The 23,814-nt window shown below is 40.9% G+C and overlaps 1 protein-coding gene across 1 annotated transcript in view; it reads right to left on the bottom strand.

The window, feature by feature from the left end:
- C5H10orf67 (chromosome 5 C10orf67 homolog) overlaps positions 1-23,814 on the bottom strand; it is a 95,098-nt gene that overhangs the window by 29,342 nt on the left and 41,942 nt on the right. The window contains exon 10 of the mRNA XM_075827555.1: positions 586-720. Coding sequence (XP_075683670.1) covers positions 586-720 — 135 coding nt within the window. The remainder of the gene's footprint in view (positions 1-585; positions 721-23,814) is intronic.

Raw genomic sequence — 23,814 nt, 5'->3', positions numbered from 1 at the left:
GTTCTGGAGGATCAATGGTGGAGATTCATCAATGCCGTCATTTAGGGCCAGCCTTAGGTTAGATTGTGCCCTATTCAGTACCATTTTTTGATCCCCCCTCTTCCTGATGGTGTACCATATAGTGCCAAAATAATACAAGGATGCTGTGTACAAGCAACCATACAGTGCCCACATATCATTGCCTAACTAATAAACTAGGGAGGGTAGCTGGATCCAGTACAACTGCTGTCCCATTGGCTTGGGTTCCAAGTGTGGCATCTAGGGTACAAGCTCCAGATGACCAGGCCATCATGACTAGTGGTGCCCTCTTCCAGTAGTGACCAGTGAAGTACAATGTGGCACTGAACAGATTGAACACCAATAAGGCCGACCATGTCGTCGTTACGAGTTGGCAAAAAAGGTGCAAATTCTGGCAATTCTATTGAAATAGTGTATGTGGCATTATATAGGCTCAGATTTCTTCTTTATGATTCTTAATGACTGCCGTTCATGTACTAGTATTAGCCATGACTTTTGCCCAGTTATGTGACTGCTCCTAAAGAATTGATGACCATTCTGCACATACAATTTCTAATTTGTACGCACATTTACTTCAACCTTTGGTGTCTTCACTTTCTCTCTCATATTCTTCAGCCTTTCTTCTTCCTGGATAAATTCCTGTTTCTGCCTCTGGATCTCACGCAGCGCCTTTTCTTCAGTCTCTTTTTGTAGTTGTGCTTGCTGCAGCAAAAATAAAATAATCTGCTTTTAATAGCACCAAGGCAGGTGGGAATTTTTTAGCTTAATTTTAAATTATATTTGCGTACACTGCGGAAGATTTATTAATGTATTTATATGTATGAAGCCCCTATGTCACATCTTGTGACATATATATGACAGCAAAAGTGGACAGGGTTTAGGGTCATGCCAAGTGCGACTTGCCTCTGAACATTTTCTGCCACTTTTCAATTTATAAAGTGTGGGAAAAAAACGCCAGGTCCGACTTGGCATTTCTAGCCAACATCAGATTTAGAAAAACGCTCTCCCTCCGGCGCCCATTGACTTGAGTGCCTCTATCTGTATATATTAAGGTAGTTTTTTTTGTTGTATATAACATGTAATTGAAATGCCCTCTAATTGGTTGTTATTGGCATCACCTCCACTTTTTCTTTGCCGAAGCTTTGATAAACAACCCCCATTATAAAATAAAGAAACTTTTTCTTCTCATTCCACCTAATTTTGCAACTACTTTCTGTGGCTTATATAGCGCCAACTTATTCTGCAACCCTGTAAATAAGTTATCATTCTCTGTCCCCAGAGCGGGAGCGGCTCACAGTAAATTTAAAAAAAAATGATATCTGCATATCCAATTGTAGTGTAAAGGAAAATAACACATCAAAGAGTCCAAACAAAGGAGTTTTCTTACTTTGCATTGAATATAGGATCTATAATCTGCCTGAGCTGAACTTTCAACTCTGTTGAGGCTGTTTATAGTGACCCTGTCTTCTCTGCACCGAGCTGTCACCTCTCCTGTCAGCTGCTGTCACGTTCCTTATTCAGAAACTTGTCTATATGGCCGTCTACTTGACAGGCACAAAAACTGCTCTGTTAACGTCCTTAAAACTTCAACCCTTCTTGCACCGGCCACTGCTGACTTTTGTTATGAGTACTATATACCAGAAGCATATGCAGGATAGAATTCCTTATTCTTACACATAGTAGTCCAACAATCTTGGTGGTAATAAACCTAAACGGAGGAATAACAAGCAACCATGGGGGTCTATAGCATAACTTGGAACGGGGCACCGTAACTACCATCATCTAATGGTACGGATATGCAAGGACTCTATGTGCTTCCATACACAGAGCTCTGCTATCTGCATCAGGCCTTACTCAGCCAAGTTATAAGTGGTTGGAGTTACACTTCCTATATATGTTCTTTGATATTTCAGCGTTATAATAGGGACAGAGCGTCTAATAGTATCACAACTAATAGGATCAATTCTTCGACTTTCTAATCTGTGCTCGTAACATTAGATACATTCTTGCTGTAAGACTTTGTCTAAAAATTAATTGCTTGAGCAGTGGGTCCTCCTTTCCCAGTCATGAGGACATGGGTACAGAAGCTGCTTTCCTAAGTTGCCCGCATCTTCCACCACTGATCACTTGGAAGAAGAATAAGACGCTTCAACTCTAGTGGCAATGGAAAATAAGACGCTTCAAAATTGTCAAGGGAAAATCGTTTTCAAACAGGTGCGAAACTTTGTTCCAACTGATGGAACCTATTTCTTCCTATTACCATAGACACATATATTGTTGCTATGATGCCTTGTTATGGATTAGCTCAACCAACGTATTGGTGAATGAATGGCCAGCTTCAGACTACAGGCCCTATTAGGCTGAGCGATTATCATATGAATTTTTGTATAATAGTTTGAAAGTAAGCGCTAATCACCACGTGTAATAGCGTGCAACGATCGAACGACGAATGATAATTCATCTTTTCTATCTTAGTTCATACTTGCCAACTCTCCCAAAACGTCCGGAAGACTTTTGGAGAAAGGGGACGTCTAACGGACGCACAGAAATGCAGGCAAATCTCTGAGTGCCCAGTCTCCTCACAACATACTCGCCCTTCTTTGTTCCTGCAGTCCTCTTCACTACCGGGCGCCGCTGCAGACAACATTCTGATGCCAGCCCCGGAAAGCGGGAAGAGGACTGCAGGAATAGGGAGTGGTGAGTATCTGCTGGTCTGTCTGGTTTGAAGTCTGTATTAAGGGGGTGAGTGGTCTATTTATTTAGTGGGTCTGTATGTATTAAGGGAGTCTGATCTGGGGTCTGTTTATTTAAGGAGTCTGGCCTAGGATCTATTTATTTAGGGGGTCTGGTCTGGGTTCTGCATTTAGTAAGGGAGTCTGGTCTGGGTTCTGCATTTATTTAGGGGATCTGGGGTCTCTTTATTTCGTGGGCCTGGTCTTGGGTTTGTTTGTTTTTTTTATTTAAGGGGGGTCTGGTCTGGGGTCTGTATTTGTTTAAAGGGCCAGTTTTTTTAGGGTGTCTAGGGGCTGTATTAATTTTAGTATAATGAGGGGAGTTATATGCACGCCATTTCGCCCTACACTTTTCAGAATCTCCCTGCTGTCCCTTGTCAAAAGTTGGCAAGTATGTTTTAACAAACACTTGCGGTTTCTTTATTCTTACATATTTATTTTTTTTATTTCACTGTAAAAGAACTAAATTATGGAGTTACAAACTTGTATTTAGTTTCATGTATGGAGTTTATAATTCTGGAGTTTACATTCCATAAAACTGATGCACATATAATACAGAAAAACAATAGAGAATAGACACAACGTCTAACCCACCATTTGTTACATATAAGGACCAAGGTTGTTAAGATCTTCCTGGTAGCATCCTCCTCTTTCACACTTTGCCATTGTCTGTGACTTTATTTGTACTCTCAGTGACTTTTTCTCTGTCCATCTGCTGGCAATGAGGTGGTGGGATATAAGAGCACTTTACTTTGCTTCAAGTGTCCTGATTAGAGACACTTTCACTTTTCACACTGCAAGGCTTAGATGAATGACCAAGCCGCAGATGTAGTCAAGTTGTTTGTATAGCGTAAAGACAAAGGTATTTCACAGGCCCATCAGGGAATTACGCTGACCAGAGATGTAAAGATTATTCGCATGAAGAATAATGAGGTGATACAACAATATTTGTTGGTGTTGGATCTATTGTGTCATATTGGACCAATCTAATTTTGAATTGTTACGACGATTTATCGGACATTGATTATGTGACCAATCAGGAACGATATTCCTTTATGAGGCACATTGTAGATTTTTAGTATAAAATTGCATAGTTGCAGTTAAGTAGATTGTCCAATCTTGTGTAGACAAAGCTCAACCATCGTAAACCAAAAAAATGACAAAACTTCCAAGTATACTAATATAGTGTTTAAATTCCACCATGTTCTGCTTGCTGATAGTGAATAGAAGCAATGTTGTTTAGATTCAAGACGTGAAAACTCATCCTGCCTTAGTCCAGCTCAGACAAAAGAAACGTCAGTAGGCTCTACTGACACAACGTCTATGGTGTCCAGCCAGGAAAATCTCCTAATGTGTACACCAAAATTGTGGCAGCAACGAATGCCATATACAGTAGACCTATTGACTACCCTTGTAAAGAATTGTACATTGGGCGGTATACGTTTTTTGGTGAGAACTACCTGTATTGAAAATCGACAACACTTTTCCATACAGTAAAAAAATAATAAGGGCTCCCATTCATGTGCATGGGGCCTCTACTGTACCTCCATATTCCTTTTTTTCTGTTCGTCTTCGTATGTAAGGAGGTAATCTCCCCTAGAAGCATTGCTCTGCTGTGTTCATGTTCAGGACAGGTAAAGATTAGTGCTGCTGCTGTGTTTAGCTCAGAAAGGATTTAGACACATTGGGGGAAAAATTTCAAGCTAAATTTGGCAGAACTCTGGTTCAATTTGCACAATAAAACTTGAATACATGCCTTGCACCAGATTTATGATGTGTTCTAGGCATTATTTTCTACCTCACTAGACCGTTTTAAAAAGTGTTTTAAAAAGGGACACAAAATTGGCACATTTGACGGATCAAAATTGGCACATTTGAATATCGTAGTCGACTAAATTATAAATTCCGTCAAAACGACGGAACCATTGCACAACTGAGACAAACAGAAACCATTTGCATCGAATACGTCACCATTAAAATCAATGGTGATGCAATATAGGTTTCCGTTTGTTTCAGTCAGGGTTCCGTTCTGACGGAAAGCTCCGATGGAACGCCAAAACGGAGCCCTGACGAAGATGTGATCAGCAGTAAATATAATCAGACACATGACTTGCGGCATAATATTTCTGATGCCAGGCTCCTCTTCACCAGTTAACTAGTCTGATAATTATGTAAACAGGTTTTTTTTTCCTTCCCTTCTTCTATAAAAGACCTGCACTAATCGACACTACGCCACCGCTACTTCTATTGGCGCTGAATAAACAAAACCGCCAAGCACCGTAACACAAAAATGCTATTATTGCCCACGAATAGGCTTCAGAGCTGTGTGCAAATAGGCTCTGTTAAAAATAAATATAAACCTTTACATAGGCTCTGAATTAGATGCAGGTGTCCGGGGCTTTCTATGTGTTTATAAGAACCCAATCAGTGCGACAATGCAAACAAAGAACAAAGGTGCGTTAACAATAAGCAAGGATGTTTAATAGGTATTGTAGTGATTTCGTTATAATTGTTGTTTATTTTATGTATCTCACCCGGAACAGAAATATTGTAAAACAAATCCTATTTCAAGTGCTCTATGTAAATATACAGAAGAGTAAGGTAGACTGCTGAGATAGGGGGTAATATCAGCGGTGTATTGCTTTGCTGGCTCTCAATAGATAATGACATAGGAGAAGAGAACTCGCTCTTGCCAGGAGTAGATGGGACCACAATATTAGACAAGGTAAACATCCGTTATAGAACAAGTAGCACTTAATATGTATTTTCCAAATACATAGGTCTAATAGGAAAAATCACTTCTGTAATATGACTACTAGTAGGTAATATTTTATACAGCTTAACGCATACGTAACCTTTCAGGTGACTTTTTAGAATAAGCTGTCATATGTGTGTACATGAGGAAAACCACTATTTCTGGCCATTATATGACTTCTATATAGCATTTATTTATTTATTTTTGTGCAGTTTTCCTTTCTGCAGGCTCTATCTCTAATTCTCAGTTTCCCCAGAACTAGTGCGCAGAACTTAACTGGAATCATGTCTGCCATACATTGTACACATCACATGGACTAGAGAACATCCAGCTACCCAATCTCTTTGTAAAACACCCTCAGAAAAAGCAGCAACAAGGAAGACATTATACAGCAGTAATGAGCAGCGTAGCTGTGACTTCAGCACTGGGGTAACATATAACACTTACTAGAAGCTGCAGCAGTGTCTTTGCATCTCTCTCTCTCTCTCACTCTGTTTCCCCCCACTTCATAGACTTCTATGGGCAGATGCAAAATATCCTTCAGTGAGCTGATAGTCCGTCTTGTCTTGAGGAGATAGATTTAGCAGTAAATTCAGAGAGAGTGAACAGTTAGGAGAAGGGGGAGACGCCTGATAAAAGGCATTTTTCGCTAATAAGATACAGTATATTACAACATTTCTTATATTCGATTGTACTATTAGTTTCCGCAATCTTTGTTGAAAAGTTAGTGCCGATTTAAATACAGGACCAAATATGAGCAGTTGCTTCAATCATTACTGGGCAATGGGCCCAACTTTACATTGTCTATGCCATAATGTATGAGGGCTCAAACTAAGGGATCATGCACACTGCCATATTATGGATCCGCTAATGGGCCCATACTGTACCTCAGTGTGCCTATAATTTTAATACAGTATGAATCTTTGATAACAAAAATGTGGTTTGCTCCATTACATGCTGCATTAGAGACCTTCACTCCTATAATATAAGGGTATATTCACATGGCAGTGTCCATTACGGCTGAAATCACAGAGCTCTTTTCAAGAGAAAACAGCTCCTGCATTTCAGACGTAATGGCATGTTGAGATCAGTGCACATGGCATTGCCACGTGTATGAGCCCAAAACGCCAGGTCTAGAAATTAGGTCTCAAATTTAGTTGTTGTGTGTGTCATAATTGCCAGAAATGGGATGTATATTCCCAGTGTTTTACGAACACTTGATCTGCCACAACTATGTTACATGGACAAGAATATGACATAATTTATATCATTTTGCCACCTTTTTAAATTCTATCAAAATCTTACAAGCGGAGTTTGTCAGATGTAGTAGAGCGGTGTTTGATGTTTGACATATTTTACTGCTCTATTCAAAGATCAGGCTAAAAATCCTTCCATGTAGGGGGAATAATGAGAGTTTCTTATGATCAGAAGTGAATCATATTGTTTAAATGTTGTAAAGTCTCTGCGGTATCAAGTAACACTTCTCAGAGAAAACTGAAGGATTGAACTTTGAGGATGAAATGTCACACTTAAAGAGGCTCTGTCACCACATTATAAGTGCCCTCTCTCCTACATAGTCTGATCGGCGCTGTAATGTAGAGAACAGCAGTGTTTTTTATTTTGAAAAACGATAATTTTTGACAAAGTTATGAACAATTTTAGATTTATGCTAATTAGTTACTTAATAGACAACTGGGCGTGTTTTTACTTTTTACCAACTGGGTGTTGTACAGGAGTGTATGACGCTGACCAATCAGTGACCAATCAGTGACCAATCAGCGTCATACACTTCTCATTGTTCCAGCCCATTGTTACAGTGTGATTGTGCAGTGAAAGAAGCTGGGCTGGAACAATGAGAAGTGTATGACGCTGATTGGTCACTGATTGGTCAGCCTCATACGCTCCTCTTCACAACGCCCAGTTGGTAAAAAGTAAAAACACGCCCAGTTGGTCATTAAGAAACTAATTAGCATAAATCTAAAATTGTTCCTGTCAAAAAATGTTCTAAATAAAAACCACTGCTGTTATCTACATTACAGCGCCGATCACATTATGTAGGAGATAGGACACTTATAATGTGCCATAGAGCTAAAAAAGCTACCGTCCAAACGTCTGAAGGGCCTGAACAGGCATGTTGTTTATATGGGGGTGGGTGCATGCCCCGTTTTTTATTTCTGTTAGATTCGTACTGAATACAACTGATAAAACTCTGTATAATATCAGAGGCATACGGAGGTACAATACAGACCTCATGCACATCTATAGAATCCCTATTACATCTCTGTAAGTAATGGAGCAACAATATGGCCACGTGTATGAACCCTTAGGGTCAATGCACACGAGTGCGGTTTTGCCCCACGTATTTGTGTGCGGCAAAACCGCAGCGTAATACAGTACCAGCATCGTCAATGAGAAATTCTAGGAAATGTACACGCTGCAGTATTTTTCCGCACGCAAATTGACCTGCAATGCGGATTTTAAAATACGCAGTATGTAAATTTATCTTGCGTTTCCACTTGCTAATTATATCTGCCTAGTGCTGTGGAACGTTTGCCTTAGGCTACATGCACACGTTGCGTAATTTGGTGCAGAGAATCCGCATCAAAACGGTAAAAGCAGGTAATTTTGCAGGTAAAATCCGTACATAATAGTGCGTTTTTTAAAATGCGTTTTTAGGTGCGATTTTTACATTTTTGATGAGGAAATATTTTATGCTGCGGATTTTGGTGCTTCTTTTATAAACTTGTCAGATACAATTCGCGGGCAATAAGGCAAGATAAATTTACATGCAGCAGATTTTAAAATTAGGTCAATTTATGTGCGGAAAAATTCCACAATGTGTAGATGAAATTACTTGAAATCTCATTTACTTTGCTGGTACAGTATTACAATGCGGATACTCCGCAGGAAAGTACACGCAGCAAATCCCCATTAATACACATCGTGGGCATTGGCCTTAGTAGGCCCAGAGAACTGAGGAGACAGGATACAATTGTAGCAAAATATCAGAATTAGGCCTTATTCACACGAACGTGTCCGTTTTGTGCGCGCAAAAGTTCCGTGTGGCATCAGTATGTGGTGCGTGGCTGCGAGATTTCCGCGCATATGGCAGCGTGAAGACACTCTGTTTTTATGTTTACAAACATAAAAGCAGGAGGTGTTTTTCTTGTTTCATTCATTTATTTTAGTACTGTAGCACGAATCACGCGCGGCACACGGAAGTGCTTCCTTGTGCCGTGCGGGATTTTCACGCACCCATTTACTTCAAAAACGGCCAAGTATAGGACATGTCGTGAGTTTTACGCAGCGGACACTCGCTGCCTGAAAATCACGGACTGTCTGAACGGCCCCATTCACTTACATAGGTCCGTGATTTTCACGCGCGTAGCACGGACGTAATATACGTTCATGTGAATAAGGCCTTAGGATGTAAACAAGAATGGTCTCATTCACTACAGCAAACAGAGATCTTACAAATGGTGAGGAATTGAAAAAACTATTATTATTTTAGAAAGTTGCAGAACTTTACATTATACATCCCATCTTAGATATTTATTTTGGGGATGGCGTTGACCCATTCTCGAAATAGGTGCGTGTCCGGAGCTATAAGATATCCTGCTCTATTTATTTGTTATTTTGGTTTAATTTTCTAAGATTCTGCGAAAGCTGGGTGACATACACTCCAATTGCAACACCAAGAAGGAAAAGTTTTAAAATTGTGGAAATCACAGGATCGAGTCATGTTAATAATATGCAAATGATGAAAAAAAATGTTAATAAAATATTCCAATCATCTTGAGTTATTCAGTATCGAGTATGAGCGCCACGCGCAGAAATACACGCACTTACACGTCTTGGCATGCTATCAATAAGGTTATTAAGAATGTTATGCCACGCTGAATGCACTTGGGCACGCAAATCATCAAGATTGGCTGCTGGCAGCTCTCTTTGCAATTGCCGACGAATGACGACCCAGAACACTTTGGAGAAATGTCCGTACTACTGGTTCCACAACCAAATAAATGTAACGCCGAGATGTTCATGTACCTGAAATGAGGACTAGAGGGTTCTGGCTACTGTACATTATGCCACCCCACACCATAATGCCGGGAGTAGAACCGTTGTGATGTTCCATTGTGAAGGCTTCCTCATAGCATTGCCTACATGGTCTCCAGACCAATCTCTGGCTATTATTGCGTCCGAGACAAAAGCAGGACTCATCGTGGAAGATAGGCCTCCATTCCAGCCTCCATTGCCGACTTTCTGTGCACCATGATAGCCTTTGAGAGCGGTGGCCAATGGAATACCTGTAGATGGACGTCTGGCTCGTAATGTCGTTCTGATGGTTTGTGTTGACACTGGTTGCCACCCTAGGCTTGGATGTGATGCCCAATTTCACTTGCAGTACAGAAAGGATCATTATCCACAATTCTTCCAATCAGATGAACTGTCCATGCAGAGGTTCATCTCCGCACACCTCTTGTTGTCATTCCCGTTCGTTGTTGTTCTCCCAAACTGACATCTTGGCCTAGGTCCGTAGCGGTCTCTCAGTTCAAGGATTTTGTCTCTCTCAGTTTGCGACAAGTGGCGATAATTGGCATGTCGACGAACAGGAGGTATCACACAATCATCCCACACCACTTTCATGTGGCTAAAAAAACTTTTATTTCAATCTGTCTTTTATGCCTCCCACATGCCACAGATTGGCGTTAGATGCTTGAAAATTTGATAATTTGCAGATCTTCGCGACACCTGCTACTTTCTCAAATTGCATAACCTTACGGCTCGCCCTTCTTGGTGTTGAAATTTCAATGTTGAGGAGTGTACAACAGGCAGGGGCTGTCATCCAGCTTTCTAAAAAGTTCTGAATAGCAAGTTTATCTATGCAGACATATGGGGGGATGGGGGGGGGGGGTTTCTTGCATAACTACGCAGATTTGTTTTTATTTTGTAATTATCCTCAGTTGTATAAATGGGGCATGGTAAAGTAAAAATAGGTAGGAGAAATTCCGTTAATACTGAACATTGAAAGAGGAGCGAAAGTTCCGATGTCTCTTCTTATTCAGGGCACCTGCATTTGTGTGAAAGCCGCAGTTCACGAAAAAAGGAAACAAATGCTTTTCCGAGCAAATATAAAAAAGGAAAAATAATCCACGTGGGAGTTTCCAATAGTGAACTCATACACTGCTTAGGTGGCACTTAGACACTATGAAAATGAAATATAAGACACTCGAGTTTTATCGAGGAGCAGCAGCCAGCACTTGTTCTGAATCACAGACATGGAGAAGTGTTTTGGTCTCAGCATTGATAACTCATATTAACATATTCATTAGGCTGGTAGTCTCTGGAAGACAGAGGGTGTCAATGACCGGTTCATTCTTGTAAGGGTGTTTGATCCTGTCACCAATTTACGCACTATAAAAAGTATTGACAAGCAGATTAAACATGGGCAGGGGCGACTTTTCAAAACCAAGTTTGGATGCCTGCAGAAGGGCGTGAATGGAAGAATAACATGATGAATATACACCCGACTGTTTTACAAACACAACATAGAAAAGAGAGGATTAGTAGGAATAAATTGGGGGGTGATAATAGGGACAATCCAGCACCTGTGTGTTTTTGAAATACCCGTCGTTGACCCAGATCTGCATATTATAGAAAAACTAATTCTTTCCGTGATTACCAATAAAGATAACTCATGCTGATATTTACCACATCTTATATTATCATCATGAATACAAGAACCTATTTCATCATGATTTATATAGAAAGTTAAATATTGTTCAGTTTGCACATAAAATTAATCTACATGAAAAATTCAGAAACTTTGCATATACATTACACAGGGGCGTAGCTAGGGGGGGCAGGCGGGGCACGTGGCCCGGGCGCAGCTCAGAGGGGGGCGCCAGCGCCACCTCCTCCTGCACTATAATTGTACCTGTGTCGCAAGGACAAAGGTACAATTAGAAGCAATGATTTTTTTTAATTGTAATAGAAGTGTGCGGCTGTATCTGCGGGGGGACGGACTATATCTACAGGGGGACTATATCTACAGGGGGTGGGCTATATACAGGGGGACTATATCTACAGGGGGGCTATATCTACAGGGGGTGGGCTATATCTACAGGGGGTGGGCTATATACAGGTGGACTATATCTACAGGGGGTGGGCTATATACAGGGGGACTATATCTACAGGGGGCTATATACTGGGGTGGGCTATCTACAGGGGGACCATATCTACAGGGGGTGGGCTATATACAGGTGGACTATATCTACAGGGTGTGGGCTATATACAGGGGGACTATATCTACAGGGGGGCTATCTATGGAGCACCATATACAGGGGTGGGCTATAGCTACAGGGGGGGCTATATAGTATATAGCCCCCTGTAGATATAGCCCACCCCTGTAGATATAGCCCACCCCTGTAGATATAGCCCACCCCTGTAGATATAGCCCACCCCTGTAGATATAGCCCACCCCTGTAGATATGGTCCCCCTGTAGATAGGCCACCCCTGTAGATATAGTCCCCCTGTAGATATAGTCCCCCTGTAGATATAGCCCACCCCTGTATATAGTATCCCACAAATAGCTCCCCCTATAGTGCCCCACAGAAAGCCCACCCCTGTATATAGCCCCCTTGTACATATAGTCCACCCCTGTATATAGTGCTCCACAGATAGCCCACCCTTGTATATAGTATATACAGGGGTGGGCTATCTGTGGAGCACTATATACAGGGGTGGACTATCTAGTGGAGCACTATATACAGGGGTGGGCTATATGGCAGGAACTATCTACAGGGGACTCTATGGCAGACACTATCTACAGGGGGCACAGTGTGTGTGTGTAGGACACGGTGTATGGTGCTATTATAATTAGAGGTGCAGTGTATGGCGCTATTATATTTAGGGGCGTAGTGTGTGGTATAATGATAACTTTATCTTTGTTTATAGGTGCAGAAATGTTGGAAAAGTGAGAAGCTGAAGACATGTGAGCGGCAAACTGCAGAAATGGTCTGTGACCGGGAGAAGTCATCATAGAGGTCTGGACCGGATGGAGAAAAAGAACTAGAATCTGAGACGTCACCGGTGAGTCACTTAATGTAAATGTTTATTCTGCCTCTAATCAGTAATGTAGTCACTGTACGATCTTCAGTGAGATGATGGGTGGTGTGATTATGATAGGATTTATTTTTTGTGAAACGGCATCTCCCAGCATATCCTTATCATTGTTTGGGCCAAGCTGGGAGCTGTAGTTTTACGCTGTACACACCTATACGGCAGGGGTTGCACTAAATTGAGCTGTATTTGTGCTGGTGTTGTATATATGTAGTGAGCTTGCTTCTGGGGCTGTATTTATGTACTGAGCTTGGCTCTGGTGTTGTGTATAGAACCATATTGCTTGTAAAATGTACAAATGTTTTTATGCTCGCGTTACATAAAAATAAATGACACGTTGATTGGTAGAGAAAACAAACACGGCGAGGGGGAAGGAGATGTCTGGAAAGAGGTTGGGGGGGGGGCGCCAAACTGAATCTTTGCCCCGGGTGCTGGAGAACCTAGCTACGCCTCTGCATTACATTATTTATCTTGAATTTATCCTGCGTTCCAGTCTGCATTATAATTCAGAACTACATTAACAGTTCTTAAGGCTTCAGAGCTGAAATCTCCCAGCATTCCTTGCTTGCTTAATTTCTGCACAGAGCTTGCTCTGGTGATTTCCATTCTGCGAATTGTAGTCAGGCAATGTGCAGTCATCTGAGGTGGGAAACTCCAAGGGTATGTTCACAAGTGGCAATTTTTTTTTCACGTGTTCTGTGCTAAAATGACAGGGAAATAAGTAATGCAATGCATTTACAAAGTTACTCCACTTTTTATGTCGATTATGAGGGAGCTGTATTAAAACTGTGCCAATCTTAATAAATGTGATGCATCTTTTGCTGTCCGTGCGTCACTGAATGGAATCTACGCCAGTTCCTGGATTTTTGCTATAATTTACACAACCTTCTGGCGTAAAACATAGTACACGCAGAGGGTCATGACTGACCGCGCCGTCCTGCTAAGCTCCTCTACCCCTCCTTAGAATAGCGCTAGAAGCGGTTAGCTGCTACTGAAATCTCGACAGTAGTCATGGCAACTTATGTCACTGTGACTTTAAGACTACTTCTTCCCTCCAATGGCAAAAGGGGGGAAGTGGTAATCTAAGAAGTATAGGTGAATCGAGTGGATGGGCACAGCTGATGATGTCACTCACCAGCGTCTGGGACCCAGAAGACAAGCTAACCCACAACAGTCCTTAGCATACACCATGGGGACATCTTATGACTGACCAACGAGGAGACCGGACAGTTGCTTTAAACCCATAAAAATGATTTGTAAGTGATAAAAAGTACCTAAAAAAAGGACTTTCTTCTCTCCAAAAAAAACCCAAAACATTTCCTAGTTATATTTGTTTCTGGGTAAGCAGGATGGCGGCTAATATAATAATTTACAGGCACAATGGTAGATTATTGCTTATTGGTGCACTCAGGCAGAACTAAGGTAATAGGTGGTCTCAGATATATCAATACTGACGCATGAAGGGGTTGTAAACAACCTATTTCGTATTGAGCCTCTCCTGGAAACCATTTGGTTGTAGCGGGAGGGGAAGGCGCCCTGCTGCTGGGAGCATCTGATATCATGGGGGGAACCGATATGTAATTACATTGCAAAACAGCCATTGGAATCTATTGGTGCTGACTGCTGTCCTTCAGGGAGGATCTCGGTTGGGAGACGTCGCTATGAGGTCAACTTGCCCCAATAGGGAAAAAGATAAGTTGTTGTCCAATGCAATTGACCCCTTTAAGGGGTATGGTAGGGTACACGAAGATCTGACCAATACTTTTGCCCTGTTGAGCTAGGGTTATTTAACTCTATGTAGTTATTATAGCTTTTCTCTTCCAGATACATCACACTGATTATACCTATACTAAGAAAACCTCTTCATGACCCCATGTTTCTTGTAAACTTCCACTTCCTCACACTGTTTCCACTCATCCCTGATTTTTCTGAATGCCTTGTTTACAACAGATTGACACCATTTCTCTTCTGTAATTGTCTGCTTGACCCCTTACAATCTGTTTTACGCCCACAACATTCTATTGAAGTTGCATTTACAAAAGTGGCCAGTGACTTACTCGCTGCAAAGATCAATGGCCACTTCTTTCAGCATGCATTCATGGCCTGTCCTGGATACTTAAAGAAGCAGATGTCCACCTGATTCTTCACCATTCTGATCTCTGGGTCTTCTCCATGACCAATAATGGTTATATCCTCTTGCTTATTTATTTTTGTGTAAGCATACATTAAAGGGGTTGTACAGAATTAGAGAAAATTCATTTTTTTTTTTTTTTTTTTACCCTCAGAAACAGCACCACACTTGTCCATGGACTGTATTTGGTTTTGCAGCTCATTCCAATTCAAGTGAGTTATAATACTAGATACGTCCCATTGATAAAAGTGAAGCTATTTCTAGCAGATCATTTTTTTCTAATCCTGGACAATCCTTTTAACAGTTATCTATTAATTAATTGCCTATTTGCTTCATGTGAGGTTCTAAATTTTAATATAAAACCCATAGAAACCGAGTTGAGAAGTGGTCCACCCAGGCACGCAGGACAGGCTTAAATGACCCCTCTCAACAACAAGATTATACAAGGAAACAAATACAAGGAATAAGCAGATATCCGCAAATGCGGGAGCCAAATTAGGTATATAACCAAGTAGGGTCTAGTCTTATGGTGCAGGAAGGTGGATAGGCATAAGGCCATGAGCATCATTGAAGAGATTAGGCAGTGCCTCGACTAATAAGCAAAGTAACTTGACGGGGGCACAACCGGAACAAGGAGTTAGATATAGAAGGAAAGGAGGGGCAGAAGAAAAACAAAAATCGGTAGAGGAGGTCTTTAGTTTCAGGAGGACAAAATAGTTTTGTACTCATCTGTCTCCATGTAGCGGATGCAATAGAACCATGTTTTATTGAATCTGTTAGTGGTATGATGCAGACTGGCATTGAGATACATCATGAGCATGATCTCCCTGATTTTGGTAAATCAGAGACCTAAAGATATAGACTGTCTGCCGCCACAACACTGGGATGCCACGCCCGAGCTGCGGTAATGAGATGCCGAATAACAGAACAGCGGTATGTTTGCACTGGGATGTCAATAAGATGTAAGAGAAAAAGAGCCAGAGCACAAGGAAGGACAAAGTCTGTAAATTTAGAAGTGATTTAGCAAACCTTCTCCTAAAAACTCTGCAAAGTCGTGCATTCCCAGAAGACATGTATAATGTCTCCAGGCCACAACGCCTGCAGTTTGGGGGAGACCAATAGGAATTAGGTGACACTATACCATCGTGTGAGCAACTTAAAGGCAAAAGGCAACTTTCTGATATTGGCTGGCACGGGAGGACTTATAGGTAAACTAGGCGTTTACATTGTTAAGGGGTGAGTATGATCCCCAGCTTATATTTTCAATGGAGGAGGCAGTTTGGGTGTTCCTGATCAGGAGGAGACAACAGAATATCAAAGATTTGAGATAGGGTATGTCTAATGAGCTCCCTGCTAGGTCAGAGCAATACAAAGGGGTTTTGCACCAGCGAGAAAAGGACCGGGGGAGGTAAGGCAAGCTCTCCAGAAACTCTCCGGGACTGCATGGCTCAGCGGAGGTAGACAGGGAAAGCCATTAGCTATCTTCCAGAAAATGAATAGCTTAATAACGGTTGTGAACAGACCACTTGAGAAACATAACATCTGATGTTCACTAAAATCAGAAGTAAAGGGGATGGGTGAGGAGAGATGCATCCCTGGGGGAAGAAGCTGATCACGGGATGTTAAGCACCTGAGAGTATATGGTTGATGCCTGCCAAGGAAGCCCAACCCAGTGGGAGATCGCAAAACAGCTGTTCTAGGGTAACCCAATGCTTATGAGTTGAGTGGCGGCACCAATCCACAATTTGTGTAAAGTGGGAGGCAACATAATAAAGAGTTACATCTGGCAGGTCCACACCACCTTTATATGCCCAATGCTTGATAATGTGTAAAAGTGTCTGGAAATTAAAAAGGAAGGTCTGCCAGAGGTCACTGGGAACTAGGGGGCCCAGACATTTCAACGTGTTTGAGGACCATTTGAAGGGGAAGGAAGGAGCTAGTTGTGAAACTAGGGCAGGAGTGAGGGAAATAGTGAAGGCTTCAGATTTCTAATAGTTCAGTTAAAAATTTAGAGAACTCAATTCGGACATTAAAATGGGCAGGAAGTTAACTGGTGCGGCGAGAAAGAAAAGAAGATCACAAGCATAGGCTGCAATCTTATATTGTCTGTCAGGAGAATGAAGCTGCGGATATCAGGATTCATGCGGGTTCGTCGAAGAAGAGGCTCTAGTGTAAGAATGAAAATCAGAGGGGATCGGTGCAACCCTGCCTGGTACCATCTGAGATAGAGAATGGGACTGAAAGGGCACTGTTAATCTTGTCCGAAGCTTCAGGTGTGAAATATGGGCATCCTTTCAAACAATGCATCGCTAATATGAGACAGTGTCCCAGTCCACCTTGTCGAATGGCTTCTCGGCATCGGTTGAGGGAAGCATTAGCTTGATTTCTAGAGATTGAGCAAGATGGATAAGGTTCAAGGCTTCAGTCGTATTGTTACTTGCCTCCCGTAGGGGCATAAAGTCCACCTGATCATTAATAAATAATGGGATAAAGGTGGGAGATTAGACACATAGCGTTAATCTTAGCGGATAATTTAAAATCGATGTTGAGGAGGGACATCAAGTAATAATTTGCAAAATGTAGGGGGTCTTTCCCTTCTTTATGGATGTCGGTCAGAAGAGACCTCAAGGCATCCACTGGGAGGGTGGATCCCTGGCATATGGAGGACCAAGATACTAAAAGGGGTCCTTAAGTAGGTTCTATTACATTTTGAACATGAAAAAGAAAATCCATTTAATAGTCTCTGTTTACACCTGCGCTGGAGGCTACATGTAGCACAATTCTTCCATTCACAACGACTGACACCATGACGGAATACCACAGACCCCATTATAAGTCAATAAGTCGCCGGTGGTATCTATTGCATGACGTATCCAGCACTACGTTGTGGTTTCCGTTAAAAACTGAAACTACGATGAATATGTGAACACAGACTTAACATGAATCTGGATATCAAAAAATTATACTATCTTAGACAAGCACTTTTTAAATGCTTTTTAGGGCAAATGCAGGTAACAGAGGGAGGTCTCCGGATCATAGAGGCCAACCATGTTATGATGAGATACAGTCAGAGCAACATGAGATAGAGCTATTCTTTAATTATCGTCATCCATCTTTCATTGTTGCTAGTAAAAGAGGTAAAGCTGTTATTATTAGTGTTTCTTGAAAATAGGAAAAAAGTTGGGTTGTCATTTTTGAAAAATGTTACACTAAAAGACATGTGTTAGTATGGTGGATCCCATGAACACCTGATTAAAGGAAAATTCGATTGAAAAGATGGAAACTTGGGTTAGAAGTACCTTCAAACTCCAAATTCTTATATTTTTTAAATGGAAACAAAAGTAGTGGGATCAGCAACATATCTAATGGTCACTGCAGAATTTAGAGGGGCCTGAACTTCTGGAGATCTCCTGAATATAGGTTCTGAGCGTTTTAGACTGGAGTCTTGCTTTTTCTTAGGGCTCATTCACACTAGCATATGGTACAGTAAAAAATAGTGTGGTACCGTGTTAGCCAGAAACAATATGCAAGGTTAAATACTTCTGTGTCAAAAAAGACAAAAATTGACACAGAAGTATTTAACATTGCACACTAGAATATGAAAATGCGGATCTTTTTTTTTTTAACAATTTGTATTATTTTTGTTTCCCCATTTTGTTACGAATTGTCAGTTTTTTGTACATGTTCATTCCGTGGTTTGTTAAAGGATTAATTATTTTTATGCTGTTATTTTAATGTTGCTGAAATACAGATGTAAAAATCAGAAGAAACAGCACATGTGAACTATGCAAAAACGGACCTTGCCTTTTTAAATCTAACCCATTAACTTCTAAAAAAAACCTGAAATTTGAATAAAACCATTTAAACGTATTGTCACTGTTTTTACAATGCAAAAAAAATAACAAAACGGAATACGGATCAGAAATACGGAAAAATGAATCAGCCCCTAATGTTGGTAACCTCTGAGAACTTCCACAGTGGGGTCAAGGAGCTTTCTGCAGACATTGCGGGACCCTACTGAAAAGGCTTTCATTTGTTAAAGGGCAGTAAAATGGAATAAGGGCAGACATCTGATATGGCGCCAGGAACTGAGATGCTGGAGGGATAAAATCCTCCACTGAACTCTAAGGCCACATGGGCGTATTACAGCCCCATGCAACCTCCAAACTGTACAGAGATTTAATATGGTAACATGGACTTCTATGAGGCTCAAATGGATGCCATATTATGGAGCTATTCTCCCCTGAAAGTATTATGTAATAAGGCCCCATACGGAACACCGTGTGGTGGCACAAAAAATTCTGATGGACATTTCAAAATTGAGCAACTTGGAGTTAATGGGGAACTCAACCTAAAGATCAGCACTTGGGTGGAGTCCTTTAAATCTTAAATTCCTTTCTTTATAATACTTCCATATCTTTTTGCCAGAGATGGTTAGACTTATAAAACCAAAAGAAAGAAAAAGAGCTACTTTTTCAATTCGGATCTAAAATTATAAAATGAGTGTTCTGATTGGCTATTACATATAGTTACATTTAGCTGGAATGAGAGATCCACAACAATTTACTTACAGTTATAAAGTAATTATGGATTTTGGATAAAATCTCATTGTAAAGATGACTAAACTTCTGACAGCTGCAAAACGCAAGCCCTTAACATGCCCAGCAAAGTAAGTTGCCAATATGCCATGTGGGTCTTCTGCCAATAAGCCCAAAAGATGATGGGGTTAAGAGTGTACTCCAGCAAATCCTTCAGATCTTGAAAGGGCCAAGAGGCAGCTGCTGCCTTTTTTCTTGTATTATTTCCTTCACTTAATAGAGGGACATACATAGAAGGACATATGTGCACACATACATGTATTATATTGGCAATGAAAACAATGTATCACTCTTGCTGCGGGTACTATAATGTATCCCAATTCATAAACATTTGTCATATTCCCTGTTATTTATTTTTAATCTTTTTGCCAAATTTAGAGTTAATGCCATTATGGCGATGGGTGAAATTAGGAACTAAGTAGGGGAAACAAAAGGGTGTCTTACAGTTAGGAAACTGTAAAATTATTGGTTTGACTGTTTGGACACACATTGGGTCATATTTATTAAAAGGGAGTTGTCAGAAGGTCTACCAACTGATTTTATTAGCTTTTTATACAGGGCATGATACTCTGTATACTAAGCAAAAACAATGGGGTCTATATGGAACTTCATTCTCCCTGGAGTTTGCAATTTGTCCTAAGCATATTTTTCTCTCCCAGGCAGGCAATTGCTTCCACTGCAGAGACATGCAGGAGATCAGTTGTTCGGGGTCTTCTAAATAATAGACCCTTGACCATAAACAGATAGTCCTGGCTCTGGCCAAATCCCTATGAGTTGCACTCGATCTCGTGTGGTCTCTTCCCTGTGTGTCTTTGCAGGGGAATCTACTACTTGCCTTAGAGAGAATATTGAAGGAGATTAAGTTAGAAAAAGGCGCCACAATTCAGGCACAAATTGCACCAAAAAAGTGGCGTTCATGGCATGTGCCAAATTTATTGTGTGTTTTAGACACTTTTTTTTAAAAGTGTCTAGAAAACAAGGCGTGGGTAAGAGGATTCGTAAAATCCACCCGATTTTTAAACACTTACATGAATTTTTTTGGGCGCAAAATATTGATGTACAATACGTCAGCTATGAGGTGGCGTAAAGAAGAGAAAATTGGTAAAATGAACAAGAAATACAATTGTGTGAATAAGGTCTTATTCACACAAATGTATTTCTCATTCGGACAGCACACTGACCTATACAAGTCAATGGATCTATTCACACATCAGGTTTTTTTTTTCACGGAGCGTGTGTCCGTTGTGAGAATATCACAGCATGTCCTATTCTGGTCTGTTTTTGTGGAACAGACACTCCCATTAAAGTCTATAAGTGAAAAAAATAATTTAAAACCAGAAAGTTCTTGCAGAAGAGATAACGGACGAAAAAAACAGATGACACACGGAAACCACAAAGACTCAACACGGACAGTCATATGAATGAGAAACGGTCCGTTTTTTGCGGACACAAATCGGACACACTTACGTAAATAAGACCTTAAGACTGTATTTACACGTTGTGGTTGTATTGTGGTTTCTGCCGTGATTTTGTGAACAATGTTGCAGTTTTGCAAAACCACAGTGAATACAATGTGTGAACACAGCTTTATTGCAAAGTCTCCACAAAAGCGAGTGATCCATTCAGTGGAGAGAAAATGTATTCCTTCTCTATGATCATTGATACTGGTCCTCCGTAGCCTGGTAAAATTGTGGGTTTTTTTTAGAAAAAAAAAATAAAAAAAATAAAAACTATATATATATATATTTTTTTTTTTTTTTTTTTTGGGGTTAACTCAAGTAAAAAAAATAGCTTCTGGTTAGAGAAAGATTTTGTAGGTTGCCTTCACAATTTATAGATTCAATCAAACTCATAATGGCCACACTTCCACATCCCCCACTTCTAGAGGTACTGTTATTTTATGTGGAGGGGGTCGGGAGCACAACTTTCGCTAAGGAGACAGCTCTTACGTGTGCCATTGTATTGTGAAGATGACAGTAAGACTTTATTCACTGTAGCCAGGATGTATATGACACGAGCGTTCTGCTGGTTAAAGACTTTACATAAGACACTGTAGGGATAATGTTCCCTATCCGCCCCCATCTTCACATTTCTTCCCTGCAGTGCTTGTAGGGAGGAGAATAAGAGCTGTCAATCCACTGTGAACCGGTCTCTTCGATTTGACTCCAGTCACTGACACGGTTATGTTTTAGTAACTCCTAGTTGTATTATCAGAAGGTTCAGCCCGCTCACAGTCACGTTTCCATGCATTGGTATTATAAAAACGGTTTGCTTTTGTCATGGCACCAGTTGCATCTGACACCTGTATGATTAGACGGGGCTAAAAAATCCGGTCTGTAACATGTTCCTAACCAGTTAGTTGAAAAAATGTGCCATACATGTGCAGACAATTATAGTAACATATACAGGTATACATAGAGGCAGGGCATGCAAACGCGAAGGGGCCTGGAAGGTTGAAGGGCTTAGCGCATTTTCTGCAATTGGAACATGGGGGGGCATTCCGATGCCGGCTCCCGTCCTGCCAACATTTCCGATTTGCAGATCTGTGGGGACTATGTAAGAAAGCCCCGGCTGCTGATTTGGGCAGTGTTGGTGGGAAAAGTCTTTGCTTCTGGTATAATGTGATGTATAATAACCATGTAGCACATTGCAAAGCAAAACTAGAAAGGGAGTATAGCAGATCTGATCACAAAAATGCCCGAAAAATCAGTAGCTATAAGTCGAAGGACACACGTAGTGGCCGATGTGCAGTTGATGCGCAATTGAGCACCGAGACCATGCGGTTTCATGTAAATTGGTACAGTGTTTAAATGATGCGCGTTTTTGCAGGTAAGGCATCACTCACATCGCGTTTGTGCTATACGTTTTTTTTTATAAAAACGTGGACCATTGAAAAAGTATACAAACGTGTACCATTTTCTGTTTACGTCTGTGTTTTTTTTATCGCGTGTACATTTAGCGTATACTCATAAGTCGGTATACATTCCCATCATTTTTTTTTTACCTGTGAGCAGTGAATAAACAAAATAGTGATAGATTTACTGTATGTAAACAGATACAAGCGCTTAGCATTACGTTTGCATACGTCATCAATGCTTAAAAAAACCATTACGTCGCGTATACCTTTTTTTGAAGTACAGAATTGCGTAGCAGACTAAGCTTTGTAGTACTTTCAAAAAACAGTATCCCAACCATGACAAACATAGTCCAAACGGATGCTATTTTGGTCTACGTTTGACCCATTATAGTCTATATATACGCCGATCTATACGTTTCAATACTTTTTTAGTGTTTAAAAACGTATACGCTCGGCGGATAGCACAAACGCGATGTGAATGGGGCCTAAACCGTATGTCGGCTCAAGTCCGGCTGCATCACTGCCACTATGCGTGTCCTTACCCTCATAGTAACATATGACAATATTTGATGATCAGACACCTTTGGACAATGGTGTGAGGTATAGCTGGTGTATTGCTATTCCTCTGGGACCATTACCATTAACTACGGTGCTTGCTCGACTGCCACTTGATGCAAATTCTTCCTCACCACAGCGGGTGAAGAGAAACGGGGGGATTTAGGACCCTATTCTAGTGATCGGCGGGGTGATAAATGTTTATGGTGGGAAAACCACTTTTCTTAAAGGGATATTCCAAGACACAGCACGTTATTTTTATTTTCCTTTTTTTACTGATTTGTTTCAAATATGAAAAAAGCAACTTATAAATGGGATGCTGTTGAAAACTTTGTTCCAGCCACTGGCTAGGTAACATCCGTGACCTCATGTAACACCACAACTAGTCACAGGCCATACACAGTGTTCTCCAATGGCTCTAGCGTGCCTATCCGCATCCCATCCGCCGACCGTGTTAACAAGCAGAGGTTCAGCATAAAATATTAACATCCTATGGGTACATTTTTTTCCTAGTCATATTTGAAGCACATTTCTATTAAAATAAATAAAAAAATGCCCATGTCCTGAAAAAAAAACCTTTGTACAGAATTAGAAAAACATGGCTGCTTCGTTCTGAAAACATTCACTTCAATGCAGCTGAGTTGCAATACCAGACACAACCCATGGACAGGTGTGGCGCTGTTTCTGGAGGAAGGTAGTCATGACTTTTTAATCCAGTAACACCTCTTTTAGGGTATGTTCACACGGCCTATTTTCGGGACGTAAACGCCCGAAAAACAGCCGAAAAATTGGAAGCAAAATGCCTCCAAATATCTGCCCATTGATTTCAATGGGAAAACGGCATTCTGTTCCGACGTAGCGTTTTTCGCTGCATTTTTTTTACGCGTAAAAAAATCGGCTGCAAAAAAGAAGTGCAGGACACTTTTTGGGACTTTTTTGGAGCCGTTTTCCATAGACTCTAGTGAAAAAAGCTCCAAAAACGGCCATAAAAAACGTCGTGAAAAACACTGCGAAAATCGCGAGTGGCACAAAAAACGTCTGAAAA

The sequence above is a fragment of the Rhinoderma darwinii genome, chromosome 5 (genome assembly GCF_050947455.1).
Source record: "Rhinoderma darwinii isolate aRhiDar2 chromosome 5, aRhiDar2.hap1, whole genome shotgun sequence".
In the NCBI taxonomy this organism is placed as follows: domain Eukaryota; kingdom Metazoa; phylum Chordata; class Amphibia; order Anura; family Rhinodermatidae; genus Rhinoderma; species Rhinoderma darwinii.
Note: the sequence above shows the minus strand (reverse complement) of the source record. Positions and strands in the feature narration are given on the sequence as shown.